The sequence below is a fragment of the Euphorbia lathyris genome, chromosome 1, assembly GCF_963576675.1.
Source record: "Euphorbia lathyris chromosome 1, ddEupLath1.1, whole genome shotgun sequence".
In the NCBI taxonomy this organism is placed as follows: domain Eukaryota; kingdom Viridiplantae; phylum Streptophyta; class Magnoliopsida; order Malpighiales; family Euphorbiaceae; genus Euphorbia; species Euphorbia lathyris.
The window spans coordinates 26,110,251-26,125,623 of record NC_088910.1 but is presented as its reverse complement, the minus strand read 5'-3'; the positions used below and the strand labels follow the sequence as shown (position 1 = coordinate 26,125,623).

At 37.2% G+C, this 15,373-nt stretch overlaps 2 protein-coding genes across 4 annotated transcripts; one reads left to right on the top strand and one right to left on the bottom strand.

The window, feature by feature from the left end:
- The first annotated feature begins 544 nt into the window (after positions 1-544).
- Positions 545-8,562, top strand: LOC136225940 (probable transcriptional regulator SLK2). Of its 2 annotated transcripts, none has more exons than XM_066014131.1 (10): positions 545-678; positions 1,398-2,641; positions 3,961-4,092; positions 4,738-4,786; positions 5,689-5,903; positions 6,002-6,070; positions 6,449-6,549; positions 6,902-6,995; positions 7,091-7,160; positions 7,366-8,562. In XM_066014131.1, exons 2-10 carry the CDS (start codon positions 1,724-1,726, stop codon positions 8,277-8,279), a joined length of 2,562 nt encoding a protein of 853 aa, XP_065870203.1. In that variant the 5' UTR covers positions 545-678; positions 1,398-1,723; the 3' UTR covers positions 8,280-8,562. The 2 variants fall into 2 exon arrangements, with proteins under 2 accessions (XP_065870203.1, XP_065870213.1); XM_066014141.1 differs by having other exon boundaries at positions 600-678; positions 1,927-2,641.
- A 434-nt stretch (positions 8,563-8,996) lies between these two features.
- Positions 8,997-13,195, bottom strand: LOC136225946 (F-box protein At4g00755-like). Of its 2 annotated transcripts, XM_066014151.1 has the most exons (6): positions 13,029-13,195; positions 12,536-12,703; positions 11,253-11,663; positions 10,993-11,171; positions 10,424-10,542; positions 8,997-9,634 (listed from the first exon to the last, which is right to left on the bottom strand). In XM_066014151.1, exons 2-6 carry the CDS (start codon positions 12,660-12,662, stop codon positions 9,307-9,309), a joined length of 1,164 nt encoding a protein of 387 aa, XP_065870223.1. In that variant the 5' UTR covers positions 12,663-12,703; positions 13,029-13,195; the 3' UTR covers positions 8,997-9,306. The 2 variants fall into 2 exon arrangements, with proteins under 2 accessions (XP_065870223.1, XP_065870225.1); XM_066014153.1 differs by lacking the exon at positions 13,029-13,195 and having other exon boundaries at positions 11,253-11,682; positions 12,536-12,668.
- Between the last annotated feature and the right edge of the window lie 2,178 nt (positions 13,196-15,373).

Genomic DNA, 15,373 nt, shown 5'->3' with positions numbered 1-15,373 from the left:
CAACTCTCAAATATAGTTAATCTAATATTTAACCTTTTATTACTCCCATTTATTTCCGTTAACTCCCTCTACACAGTTAGAGATATTTAACATGCCAATCTGACTATATATCCCTATCCATTAACCGTGTGAAGTTAATGAAAGCTTCAATACTCTACACTCATTTATTAAAACATGAACAACAATCTCCATTCCAAACACGACACCCACGCGCTTTCTATACCTTCATGACAATTCTGTCCATACTTTCTCTGGTAAATTACGTATATATCCTCAACAGATGATTTGTCGATATATCATTGGCTAATATTAAAGTAATACTAACATAGAAAAATCCTACCCTGCTGAACCTACCGAAGTATGATTTGTAACCTTCAAACTAGCCAATCAGATAACGCCACATCAAATAAAGGCTCGCGTCGCCACCGCGCGATCTGACGCCGAATACGTAACCCTACTTTTTAGTTGACATGTGTCCATAAAATCACCGGGAACAACCGGTAGTACGGGGGGTAGCTACTGCTGCAGCCGGTTACTCTTTCTCAGCAATTCCCGCTAGGTATATAAAGCGACCTCCTCCTCCGACCTCTTCCTCTCTTGTTTCCCCTGATTTTTAGTTTACGAATTGAGAGAGAAAAAAAAGTAAAGTTTCGCTTTTATCTAGCTCGTTGTTTTCAGGTTAGCAGTCTTCTTCTTCTCATTGATACTTCTTTTCTTGCTTTTTTAATGGAAATATTGAAGTCTTTTTATTTATTTGTTTTAAATTTTTGCTTTTTCATCTTCTTAAAGTTATTGGTTTGAGTACTAAATTTTGATCGATCTCTTGGACCTGAGAGCTCACTGTCTTAAAGCTAATGATATTCTTTCTTTTATGGATTTTCTTGGTTTCTTACCCGTTGATCTTGCACTCTCAAGTTACAATTACAGTGCTGAATTAGGACTAAACTGTCGAGTATTGTGGGTTTTCTAATTTGGGAATTCGGGCAAATATTGATTTCGATTTGAGTTTGGTGACACTGAATGATCTTCTGGTGTGATTAACTTATGTTAAGTTTGATTAGTCGTTAATTACACAAGTTCTATGATACCACCGTTGTTAGTCTTTTAGCGTACATAAATTTGGGGTTTGTGACTATAGTTTAGTTACCTTTTCGGCAGCTCAACTAAAAATTAGGGTTTTTTTCTTTTGGCATAGAAAGTAAGTTTTTATTTTATTTTTTTTCATCCTCGACCTTGCTTGAAAATTTATGCAGCTTCCGTCCTTGCTAGTTTTATGGATTTTTTAATTAGGGAAGTTAATGGTAGATATTTTAGTGCGCTATTTTTCTGTTAGTAATTAGCAAGTGTTTTTCTACAGCTAATCTTGTTATTTGCTTTGTTTATTGAATGTTGCTTAGATCCCTACAACAAATTGTTGAAAGCTCAAACAGATCACAAATTATTGCACTCCATTTGGTCCAAACAAGAGTCTCCTTGAGCAGTGATAATATTTGCACAAGGGATCAGATTTTGTTTTCTCTTTGGCTGGTGAAGGGGGATAGTGGTTCTATTGTGTAGAAATTTGTATTTGTATGTATGCTCTTTTGGGGGAGATTTCGCTTTCTTGCATGGGTTTTATTATTTTAAGTTGTTAAAGATTGAGCATTTTTATCATTGAAAAAACTGGTCCGGCCTGGCTCTGGAGAGCTACTTAGACTCTGGCCACCAGGGGGCGGTGCCTGCAATGGCACCTTCTCGTGTGGCTGGAGGGTTAGCCCAATCTTCCTCAAGTTCAGGAATTTTCTTCCAGGGGGATGGACATTCCCAGGCTGTAGTTAACTCACATTTGACATCATCATTTGGTAACTCATCCAATTCAATTCCCGGAACTGGGCGTCCGAATCTGGGTCCGGTTTCTGGGGACATGAATAATGCGGTTTTGAACAGTGTGGCAAACTCTGGACCAAGTGTTGGGGCAAGTTCTTTGGTGACAGATGCAAATTCAGCGCTTTCAGGAGGTCCCCACTTGCAGAGAAGTGCCAGCATCAATACAGAGTCATATATGCGCTTGCCAGCATCTCCCATGTCTTTTACATCTAATAACATAAGCATCTCAGGCTCATCTGTTGTTGACGGGTCCTCAGTAGCACAGCAGGGCAATCATCAAGATCCTAGTGTACAGCAAGTCCAGCAGAGTCAACAGCAGCAACGAGGGGCTTCAAGTGCCACATCTCTGCCTACATCACAAACTGCACAATCTTCACTTGGTGGCATGGGGCCGCAAGCCCCTGGGACATTCCTACCGGATAATTTATCCCAAGTGCAAAAGAAGCCTAGATTGGATATAAAACAGGAAGATATTCTGCAGCAGCAAGTTTTTCAGCAACTGCTTCAGAGACAGGACAGCATGCAGTTACAGAGCAGAAGTCCACAGTTCCAAAACTTGCTTCATCAACAGAGGCTGAGGCAACAGCAGCAAATTTTCCAGTCTATGCCACAATTACAGAGGGCCCAATTGCAGCAGCAGCAGCAAATGCAGTTGCGACAACAAATGCAACAACAAGCCATGCAGCCAGTAGCTGGGGTGAAGCGCCCTTATGACGGAGGCATATGTGCTCGGCGATTGATGCAATATCTTTATCACCAGAGACAACGGCCAGCTGTAAGTGTGCAGTTGCATATGCTACATGTGGTGTCTATTTTTGCTTTGGGTTAATTTTTAGGGTAAGTTGGAGTGTAAGTTTAGCGGCCGTAGGAGTAGGGAGGCAGGGACAATCACCCTAGATGGGAGAGTTGTTCAGGCCTCGGATTGCTTCCGGTATTTAGGATCTATTATCCAAACGAATGGAGAAGTAGATGGAGATGTTGCTCATAGGATTAAAGCTGGTTGGTCGAAGTGGAAGAGTGCTACGGGTTTCCTTTGTGATCCCGGCATGCCTAATAGATTGAAGGGAAAATTCTACCGGACGGCAATTAGACCAGCATTGTTATATGGTACGGAGTGTTGGGCAGTGAAACACTGCCACATCCATAAGATGTCGGTGGCGGAGATGCGTATGTTGAGATGGATGTGTGGTCACACGAGAAAGGACCGGGTGCGTAATGAAATAATTAGGACAAAAGTAGGGGTCACATCTATTGAGAATAAAATGAGAGAGAACCGACTAAGGTGGTTTGGCCATGTGAGACGTAGAGCGCTTGATGCGCCGGTTAGGAGAACCGAAGAGTGGCAAAGGGATGTAGTGGTGAGGGGTAGGGGAAGACCTAAGCAAACTTGGAGGAGGGTGATCGAGAGTGATATGAGTTTATTGGGAATTGAGGAAAATATGGTAGTGGATAGGACGGAGTGGAGGGAGCGAATCTGTGTCGCTGACACGACTTGATTTTCACGGTTTTATATGATGGTTCATGTTAGCCGACCCCGAATCATTTCGGGACTAAGGCTTTGTTGTTGTTGTTGTTGTTGTTAATTTTTAGGGTAAATAATTTATTAGTCCCCTCTTTTTTACCTAACACACTGTTTAGTCCTCCTATTTTGAAAAACACATTATAAGATCCTTATGTTTTGTCAATATTAATCCCTTGGTCCTCCTGTCTAATATTTTTTAGCTTTTTAACCGTTATATTTGGCATAAACAGACAGCCAGAAAATAACAGAGTAACATGACCATTTTGTATCTAATATAACTATCCTGAAAGCTAAGATATGTTCGGTTAAAAATCTAAAAAAATTAGACAAAAGGACCAAATTGTTAATATTGATAAAAGATAGGGACCTTATAATATGTTTTTCAAAATAGAGGAACTAAACAGTGTATTAGGTAAAAAGACGGGGACTAATAAATTATTTATCCTAATTTTTATAACAATGTTGGTCCATAATGGAATTTTCTTCTGTGTAAATCAATTTTAATTTAGTTACGTAACATATGAAGTTGAAACATGCATGTAATTTCTCTGTTTCTTTTTTTACTTTGATAGGAGAATTCTATTGCCTATTGGAGGAAATTTGTGGCGGAATATTATTCACCTCGTGCAAAGAAAAGATGGTGCTTGTCATTATATGATAATGTTGGGCATCATGCACTCGGCGTTTTCCCTCAAACAGCTATGGTCAGTTCTTTGTGCATTTATATTCTCGTGTTTTTGCAATATAAGAGCATCTACAAGAGACTCTTAGTCCACTCCCTAAAAATAATATAAACAATTGACTCTTAGTGATTTGAGGATTGACTAATACATATATCTCCAACAATACTCCTTATATTCGCTCCTTATTTATTATTTTATCATTAAAACTATTAAGTGTTGTTATATTTACCAATAGTGAGAGGAGAGAGAGTACTCAATAATAAATTATTAATAAAAAATGAAATAAGGAGTAACTAGGAGCTCCTCAATAATAGAGAGGATGGGGAGGCTCTTAGTGATTTGAAGAGTCACTAAGAGGCTGTTTCTCTCCTTAAATTTTAACTTAAAGCCCAACTAAGAGGCTTTTGGAGCTTAAGAAGACAACTGCTTGTAAAATAATAAATTTGACAGTGACATTGAGTACTCGCATACCTATAATTTATCTTTTTGTTATCATTTATTTAGTAAGATGTATCCAGCACTGTAAACACCTTAAGTTCAGTTTCTTCATTGATACATGCTCTGCTTATGGAATATTTTGATTTGTTTATTATTTTTTCCTTCCATAGCTGAATATTGCGCTTGTCTAAAACTTTTGCACCCTTCACCCACCTTTTTTTTTTTCAGGAGGCATGGCAGTGTGACATTTGTGGTTCCAAGTCTGGAAGAGGATTTGGTAAGGGAAAGATGGTTTTTGTTATTGGATTTTGTGTTTAAAGTTAAATGTAGTTATTTAGTGCTCATTTTCCCCCTATATGATGGTCGTCTTCAAAAAGCTATTTACTAAATTCTGGTATATTTGCATCAGTGAGTAAATATTGTGACCTTCAGTTGGTAGAAGCTCAAAAATGGTTTTCTGTAAAATGTCTTCTGATCGGAGAGAAATATTTACGGACTTAAAATTTACAGTCTACATATGTAATTTCTATTTTTCTTAATTTAGGAACGGTGGATTTTTATTAAAGAGGTCACCAACTCTTCCTTAGATTTCTGATTAAAAATTCTGTACAAGTTTATTCGATAAAGATCCCCTTTTAAAGAGGTACAATGATTCCTGATCACATAAGGTATCCTTCCACAATACTAAAGATATTCCTAAATAATAGAACTCCTAAAAAATAATAAAAACACGTAAATCTGCTTAAATAGTAAAATACCCTAAATAATAGAACATAAAATAAAACGATAGTAACACAGGTGCTCTGATTTAAGATAAACATAGTTCATGTGGGTGACAGTGCTTTAATCAAGGATTTGTTTCCCTAACTTGTGCATCTACTTATCCTTTAGTAGCTTCAGTTTGAAACACCTTTCTAGTTTGTTTAAGTGATATTTTTTATGATGTAAAAACCCTAGGCCCTTTGGCATATCATGTCGTATATCACTGGAAGAGGACAGGATAAGAAAAAAGGAGGAAAAATGTATTCAAATGTTGTTTTGTTGACAATATCCACATGTTCTGTTTTTTAGAGCTCAGTATTTTTGTTACAGTTTTTCAGTATATCCTACTCCTATGGCTTTTAGAGACCTTCTAGAGATACAAATAATTACGCTGACATATTGCAACAACTTTTACAGAGGCCACTTTTGAAGTACTCCCTAGACTCGATGAAATCAAATTTGGTAGCGGTGTCATTGATGAGCTTTTGTTTTTGGACTTGCCACGCGAATGTAGATTTCCTTCTGGAATAATGATGCTAGAGTATGGAAAAGCAGTTCAAGAGAGTGTATATGAGCAACTTCGTGTAGTTCGTGAGGGTCAGCTTCGTATCATATTCACCCATGATTTGAAGGTCATATCAAGATTGTATTTCATTTGCATGTATAATACTATGATTAGTGTTGAGCTCTTTGAGGTGACCTACTGACATGCCTATATTTCATATCTTAGATTTTATCCTGGGAATTTTGTGCTCGTTGCCATGAGGAACTTCTTCCACGAAGGGTTGTTGCACCACAGGTTTTATTTTCTGCCTATATTTTCTTTTGTTTTTACTTTGCTAGACCAAATCAAAGTTACGTTTACGAATAAATGGATGATCATCGTGTTAACTTTGGTAAATCTTTTCTTGGTTGGATTTTCAAAATGGGAGCAGTTGTGATGTTTCTGGAGAACATAATGTTGTTAAAGTGTTGGTAAATTTCTTTTCTGGAGTACTTTTGAGATCTAGATTGTTATAGAAGTTCAAAGGTTAAGTTATATTGCTTAGGTAAACTTAGTGGTTTGTGAAGGAAAATCTTTTTGCTCTCTCTATTAACTAGGTCTTCTCTGCACTCCATACCACAAGTTTCTGTTATTATTATTTATATGTTGAACACACAGATATTTCTCATGTAGGTAAATCAGTTAGTTCAGGTTGCACAGAAGTGCCAGAGCACAATTGCTGAAAGTGGCTCTGATGGGGTTTCTCAGCAGGATCTGCAAACAAACAGCAATATGTGAGTAGATTGAGTGACCTCTTAAATTTTTTTTTTTTTGGAAGGCTTTAAGATTTTTCAATATGTTAGCTTTAGATGCTCGAGTCACGAAATAGAAGGGTGAAATAGAAGTACTATTACTAAGAATTAAGAAACCTTAAGATAATCACGTGGAATGAGTTTGAAAACTCTCTTGTGGGTCTATTCAGATTTTGAGTCACCTCATTATTGTGTTAATGGAGGATTCTCTGTAAATAAATTAAAGGTCAATCAGAGCTTTTTCTTTGATATATTATTTGCTGTATGCTTGATTCTCATGACTGTAAAATTTGGTTTAACGGCTAATACTGATTCAATGTGCATGGCTTTTAAGGGTCCTGACTGCTGGGCGTCAGCTTGCAAAGACTTTGGAGTTACAATCTCTCAATGATCTGGGTTTTTCCAAACGATATGTCAGGTGTTTGCAGGTTAGGTTTGAGCTTTTATGGATCTGGATTTCATTGAAATAGATTTACATCAAGCACTTTGATTCTTGCAAATGGTAACTCAAAATTTGTGACAGATATCTGAGGTTGTAAACAGCATGAAGGATTTGGTTGATTTTTGCCGGGAACAAAAAGTAGGGCCTATAGGTAATTCATTTTATGCTGGCTTGAAATAAAGTTATACAAATTCGCTTCCTGTGCTGGACGTTGAATTGATCTTAATTCATAACATGCATTTAGCAGTTTGCAGACTATTAATTGGTTCATAATATGCATTTTTTTCCCCTACTTGTTTCTGTAATTGTAGATTCTTGTTTTAACCTTAACAATCTGATCCAACTCTTAAACGCAGAGGGGTTGAAAAGTTATCCTCGGCATGCCTCTGCAGCTAAGCTCCAGATGCAAAAGATGCAGGAAATGGAGCAGCTGGCAAATGTTCAGGGCCTGCCAACTGACAGGAACACCCTTAATAAGCTAATGGCTTTACATCCAGGTATAAACAATCACATGAACAGCAATCATCATATAGCTGGTCGAGGTGCTATCAATGGTTCAGCACAAGCGTTAGCTCTTACGAACTACCAGAATCTGCTCATGAGGCAGAACTCTATTAATTCAAACTCTAGCTCGCATCAGCAGGAGGCTGCATCGCCTTTTAATAATCCTAGCCCAAGCCCATCTTCGAACTTCCAAGGCGGCTCTGCAACATTTGTGCAAGGATCCCTGCAAAACATACCGGGAAGCAGCTTTTCAAGTCCTCAAATGTCTCCGCAACAGCCACAGCAGCTCCAACAACGAACATCGAGTGCTAATAGCTTATTACTACAACAAAACCATACACAGTCTTCTCAAGGCAACCAGGCCTTGCAACAGCAGCAGATGATCCAGCAGCTGCTGCAGGAGATGTCCAATAATAGCACGGGAGGAGTACAACACCACTCTCTTGCAGGACAGATCGGAAATGGGAGTTTCGGAAGGAATGGAATGGGATTTGGAAGCAACTCTTCGGGTGTGCCTGCTGCTGCACCCACTGTTTCAGGAAGTATTGGGGGGCCACCTAGCCGGAGCAACAGTTTCAAAGGTGCTTCAAACAGTGATTCTTCTGCAGCCGGTGGAAACAGTAGTTATAACCAGAAAGTAATGGATTTGCAGCAGAGTCTCCATTTGCAGGATGACATGGTTCCGGATATTACCAACGATTTCTCTGAGAATGGCTTTTTTAGCAGTGACCTTGACGAAAATGCGAGTTACGGTTGGAAGGCATGACTAACATTTTATATGGCCCTGATATTCGACATCCGAATATTTGTACAGAATTTTAAATAGCTGCTATTCTATGTGCTCCACCTCTCCTTGTTTTCTCTAATCGTTGAATTTTGTGACATCAGGCATTTGTCTTTCTGTAGGTAATTAGCTTCTTTTATGTTTCTTTTATTTCACCTCTTTATCTTTTCTTTCTTTTTTGAGGGCTTTGTGTCTGGTCTTGCAAGTGTAATCTATTGGACAAAACTGGAACAGCTAATATGATATTTTAAACTTCCTTATATCATTGACGGTCTTGCAATTGCATCAAGTTACCAAATGGTGTTAGTCATGTTATATATGTTGCTAATCTTGTATTAGCAAGAAAGAAATGTGCTTTGAGTTTGTGAATTGTAAATATTGGTATCCAGAAGTTCTTATTCTGTTATTAAATGAAAATTAGAATGCAACGAGCTTTTCCATTTTAACATTGTCACAAGGTAATTTGCCAATTTAAGTGACAAATCATAATGTAGAAGAGCAAATCATCCTAGGGTTTCACCTGCTGTTGTATTAATTTGAAAGCAAAAACTACCTGGTAGAGACACCCAGCATTGAATTATTAAGCACCGCCAGCTTCTCGTTTAGCCATTCAAGAGTCCTGACAGAGTTGGCTTCTCATCAACAGTTGCAAATCGTTAACACAAGATAAACATAATCTAACAAGACATTTGAAAGTCGTTATCGGAAAATAACATCATATCATAAACGTGAGAATCCCAGAGCAAGTCTCAAAGTATAACTTACATCTGGCTACAAGGTCTCATAAATTATTAAGGATCTACTGTATTAATGGCTTCCACTTAATTGTAATTTTTAAACTACATAGGTACATTAGTCATATATATAGTAACCCATTTAATCGAACCAGTCAAAACAGCAATGCTGGTGATATTCTTTTCTGCAAAACCCATTTGCATAGACAAATCCCATCATTATTCTTACTGCTGTAGAAGGGGTTAAATGGGGGAAACGGTACCATGTCTAAAAATTATGGATGTGCTGAGCGGCTATCATCTGAGTCATCCTCCAAAAGTTCCTCTTCTGACTCATTCTCCTCGACAACTGGTCCAATGCCAAGCAGTGTATTCAGAATCATATTTTCCCATCCCCTTACACCTCTCGCCATCAATCTCGTAGTGAATGTGTGCAAGCGGGAAGTCGAACCTCCGGCTCCGTCGCCTTTAGACAATCCGCTAGATAAAATTCTGGATTCTCTTTGAGGGCAATACTTCAATGTGCATTTTCCTGTGGGATCATGTATTTCTACATCAAATGGGCGAGAAAGGGGACGTCCCACAGCCTGAACATGTGAGATGCTGCACCAACAACAAAAATTCAAGGGTGCTACATCAAGATGCAGATATTTTGAAAAGATCGTGGAACTTCAAACAATCAAAGAAGAAAAGTCAGAACAAGTACATGCTAGGTATGCATATATGAAAAGTCTACTCCAAAGTCCTTTCAGCTGTTGTGACTGGTGGTCTCGAGTATAGCAAACTGCTAGAGGTAATCAATTCCTAAGTTGCAGGCACAGTCCATGTTTCAGCTAAATTTCAATATGCTGCATTCTTGACGTTAACATCTGGGACAGATGATAACTGCTTATCATTTAGTAAACTTGAATAGCCAAGCATGATTGTGTGAGAGAGAGAGAGTAGGAGGATGAGGTAGCAAAAAGAAGTTAACATGTTCATGTTTCCTGGCTCTTGTCACCAAGAGTAGGAGATTCAAAACAGCAATCAGCTAAGGCATAACCAAAAAAGATCCTCTACTCCCCTCTTTTTCATAAATAAAAAGGACAAAAGTTCTTGACCCTTTACTGAATAATCCGTTCTAGCTTGCCATAAAACAAAATAATAAGATTCAGATTTTAACCAAGACGCTATTTTCATTCACACAAGGTTGATACATTTTGAAGGTACCTAAACTTCCTGCACATTTCCCCCAACTTGCAGGGCAAGCCAATAGGTGTACCCTAACTCAGGGCCGAACATCAAATGTACACATAACACAAATGCACATGGATATTGCATGAAGTTCAAATTTCAGGAAATCATAAAGCCGAAAAGAAATTAGTAATATGAAGGATAGATCGAGGGAGAGACCATATATAATATAATCCATCCATTACTTGTCTCTGGACTCTGCCCAGTAGCTCTACTTGCAGAATCCCTCCAATGCAAACAACAGGTTCTGGTAGCTTGAATTTTTGCAAGCAATTTTCCTGCCAATTTACTTGCTCAAATTATGAACATAATTAAACAGAAAACAAAAATAAATAAATAAAAGAACTAGGTACTAGTAGCACCCATAGATAGCACAATTATTTTTTAGATTCAAAATTTAATCCAACTAATAATTGCTATTTTCCCAATATCCAAATTTATCAGCACCTATCATTTCAAAAGCCGCATAGCTCAAAATATTGCTAGCAATAAACTGATAGCACAAGACAGACATCTTCCTCATAATCCATGGTCAACCATCATTTACAGAAAAATACATAAATAATTGAAGAAATGTTAACTAGTGAACAATGCAAAAAAAAAAAAAAAAAAGGTTGTCCTGCTCAAGTTCAATAACGTTGCTTAATGAGCAGAGAAAGCGCAGAAACAAATGTATTAAATAAAGGTTCGGAAGCCAGATACAATAAGAGTTGAACACTGCAACTTACCTTAGCCATAGGATACTCTGGGGAAGTATAAGTCCAGGTAAATTCATCATCCATTAAATTATGGTTGGTAGCAGAATTGACTGTTAGATCATTCTCATCATGGACTGGGTACTTGTGATGACCCAATCTAAAGCGGACAGCTTTAGATGAATATACAGGGAAGCCATATTGAAAATATGCTGATATACAGGGTAATGCTATTGGTGAGGCAATTAAATATCATCTTATACAATACAAGAGCAGAATCAATCGGGACTAACCTTGAAATGGTTGGATATGAAATTCAGTAACGAGGCATAACTTAGACATCAACTTATACATTAATACTTCAGGAATAGTAGGGTCACTTTGCCCTTTGCTTGACCAGTATGAAGCCCCATGTTCAACTCTATCATTTGGCTCCAAAGTGTTCCAAATGCTTTCTTCTGGGTAATTATCAGTGCTGGATGCACGTATGGCTTCTGATATGCAATCTTCTTGCAAGACAGGGTTAAGGCCCCGACTTAATTGAGCATAGACTCTATGATTTCTTTTGAGGTGCTCCTCCCCGCATTCACTCTGTCCAACTCTGACAGGTTCAATCATATTGTTCAATTCAATGACAGGAGCAACACTAGTCATTTCAGGCATCAATTTCAAGCACAGCTGCTTGCAGAGACCATTCATAATCACTGCAGAACATGATGAAACCTACATCATCATAATGTTAATAATACTAATAAGAAGATGAAGAAGAAATGAAGGAAAGAAAAGTCAAAAAGAGAAAACGTGTTTCATTTGATTATTAAGTCAAAACACGTGCCACTGTCTGAATTAAGAGTTTCTCATTTTTGGTTTGACAAAATAGGCCACATGCCAATTAATGTTATTAGATTATCTCTCATTTTGGAGGGGCTATATTAGGCTAATATGCAGCACCAGCATGCATGTAATCTTGTAACTCCAAATGAGAAGAGAACCTCATCAGTACAGAGATATCCCACAAGGTAGAGCAAGGCCAATTAGGAAGAGCTACAATTATGAGGGTATGTATTTGTGAGAGAATTATATATTGTTGTTCAACTCCTATTATAAGAAAGAAGTAGAAAATATTGTTTTTCTCTTTAGAGAGCATTTGTAACTACTGATTCATTCTCATAGTAGAATTCTAATGTCCTTGCCCATGGTCTTTCCTAAAATTGTTTGGGGGTTTTCACATCAAATCTGTGTCAATTTCATTCTCAAATTATTAGCTGCAATTATTTTTTTCTCTATCCGGAGTCCAATCCGATCCGGCTTATTTTTCCAAACACCTAATTAATAAGCGAAAGCATAATGAAAAAACATGCACACACAAATCTTGCCATTCTTAATACCCAAATGGAGTTTTCAATGAGAATACAACAAACACATTCTGCATAAGTTCGGTTAAATTAAAATCATGCAAGTTATCAATTCTCCAATTGAAATACACAATAGGAAAATCAAACCAATACATTCCAACAACATACACTAATGTTTTCATAAGTAATCAAAATGCCTGAAGTACTAAAGATGAGCATACCAAAATGGCGCCAAGAAGTGGACACAGAACAAGCACGGGCTAGATCAGAAGGGTCGTCCAAATGCAAAAAGACCTTGATTGACATGTCATCTCCAAGCCACTGAACAAAATCACCACGGACTTCCATATTTTGATGCAGATCCAGAAAATCTCAGCAGCAACTCAACCCTGATTCAAAAACAACATCATTTTTTTCCATCGATATTAACACAAAACAAAGCAATTCCAGAATTAGTACTTCTTCACTGAAGCAAATCAAATCAAATCATATTCAAATTTTGAATTTTTTTTTCAATTAAAAATTAATCTCAATTCTAAAAATGAAATTAAAAATACATAATGTTAATTGAAAAACCCACGATAATAAAAATTCATCCGTTGAAGTGTTAAAATGTGTATATAGAGGCATATCCATGAATACAATACAGAAAAAATAGATGACCATATTTAAGTTTGTAAAATGTGAAAAAAGCAGAAAAAAGAGGAAATTTACCGTTACGCAGAACTTGCAGAAGTGTTCGAAGGTGTGGAAGGAAAGCGGCGTCAAACATGGAATCTCCTCGACACTGATCGATAGAGATGGATGAGGAACAGAAAGTGACCCAAAACGGAAACGCAGCTTCAAAACTCAGTTTATGTTGGTTTTATCGCTTTTTTTTTCTTAATTATTAATAATTTTCACAAAAAAAAAAAGCAACTCAATTCATATTTATTACCAGTATTTCCTTTATAAAATACGTCAATTTATTATTAGTAGTTTATATTTAATTAACCTATCTTCTCTTATATGGAAAAAAAATTAAACTATTTAAACAAAATACAAACATGGAATTTTTATATATGCATATAATTAAGTACAAAATATATTTACTTACTACATTGGCGGGATAAACATTTTTCTGTGAAAGGTAGAATATGATCCGGATTTAAAAAGGATGAGTTGGTTTTTTTTTTTTTTTTTTTTTTTTTTTTGAAATCAAATGAAATTTTATTATTCAATATCAGCACTTAAGTCATTACAAATAAACTCGGGGGCTTATGTTTCCATATCCCATGACCAGACACAGAACTAGACGCTCTTACAAGTATATGAGCAATTTTATTCGTTGACCTCCTAATGAAAGAAACAGATAAAATATTTAGCTCGCTAATCAGGGCTTTACAATCATCAACAATAATGCCAAAAGGGGAAACTAGTTCTGTAGTTCCAGAAATTGCATGAACCAAGAGTTGAGAATCCATTTCCAGATGAACATTCGGAAACCCTTCCTTCTTCAACCAACTAAGAGCTTCACGACAACTCATTCCTTCAGCCAATAGCGGGTCCTGACAGTTATTGATCACACCATTGCCAACAGTTATGAAGCACCCCTCATGATTCCTTAACACAAAACCAAAACCAGCATGACCTGCATCCTAGAATAGAGCAGCGTCAACATTGAGCTTCAAACTATCTTGTGCCGGGCACAACCACTTCAAACTAACTGCTTCTCCACCAGGTGCTGCAATCATTGTCTGGGTATGCTGCCAACTGTTCAGAAACACTGTTGCATTGTTATAAGAAACAGCAGGAGGCTGTCGAATCTCTTCCCACACCAGCTTATTTCTATCATTCCAAATTGCCCAGCATAACGTAGCAGCGATCTCAACAGATATATTATCATGGTGATTTATAATAAAAGCCCAGAAATCACAGAAGCTACTAACCCGAGAGCTCAGATCTCCTACCTTAGACAACATCCAAACCTGTCTTGCTTCTCGACAGGTGACTAGCGCATGTAGGATAGTTTCATCATGAATATTGCATCGAGGACAACGTGTTGGGATATTAATTCTGTCACACCCAACCCTAAATGACCTCAATCGGCATCGGGCGTGAAATAGAAAGATCATAATCAACACTTAGGAGTCTCCAATTTATCGCAATATCATAATATCTTAGACACGGACGTGACAAATTCGTTTCTTTACTAGCTCAGATCTTGTTGGCAGACACAGAGTGCTTGCTCTCCACATCAGATGTTGAACTTTAGGAGGGAATTTAATCCTCCAAATGTTGTTCAGAACCCTACCCATCTCAACCTCTTGACCATTAACATTATTATTTTGTAGGAAGCTATAGCCACTTTTAACCGAATAGGCCCCATTTCGTTCTAACCTCCACCACCAACGATCACGTGTCTCTCTCTGACTCAGAGTGATCTTAGAAATAAGTATTCTATCCCTTACCGAGAATAGACTCTGCAAAATCGAATGATCCCACTCACCATTCCTATCAGATCGCAACATAGCCACTGTAATCGATTCATCACCAGGTGGCGCAATACTATCAACATATGGATTGATTTCATCAGGTAGCCAAGGACCAGTCCACACATTCACCTCCTCCTCTGAACCGATAAGAATACGAATTTGTGATTTCAACAGTGGAAGACCAGCAAGGATACTACGCCAAATATAACTTGGATTAGCTCTTACTTCAGCTTCAAGAATTGAAGAATGTGGGAAGTAACGAGCCTTAAAATATAGTTGTCATATCTGACATTCCAAACGTTAATTATATCTGAGATATTTAATATGTTACTAATACAATTATAAAAAAACTTGTTAAAATATTAACAACTAAGTCTGCTACATATAAATTAATCATAATTTTTTTTTGTCAAAGTATCTAAAATATCTAATATTACTAATATAGTTTCAAATAACCAACAATTTTTTTTTTAAAATTGTTTTATTTATCGACAAACTTGTTTGGAAAGTCTAGTGTGACCCCTTAAATAACAGGCAAATCAGTTTTTTCGAATTTTAAGAGTAAAATTAATCTTGCTTGAAAAT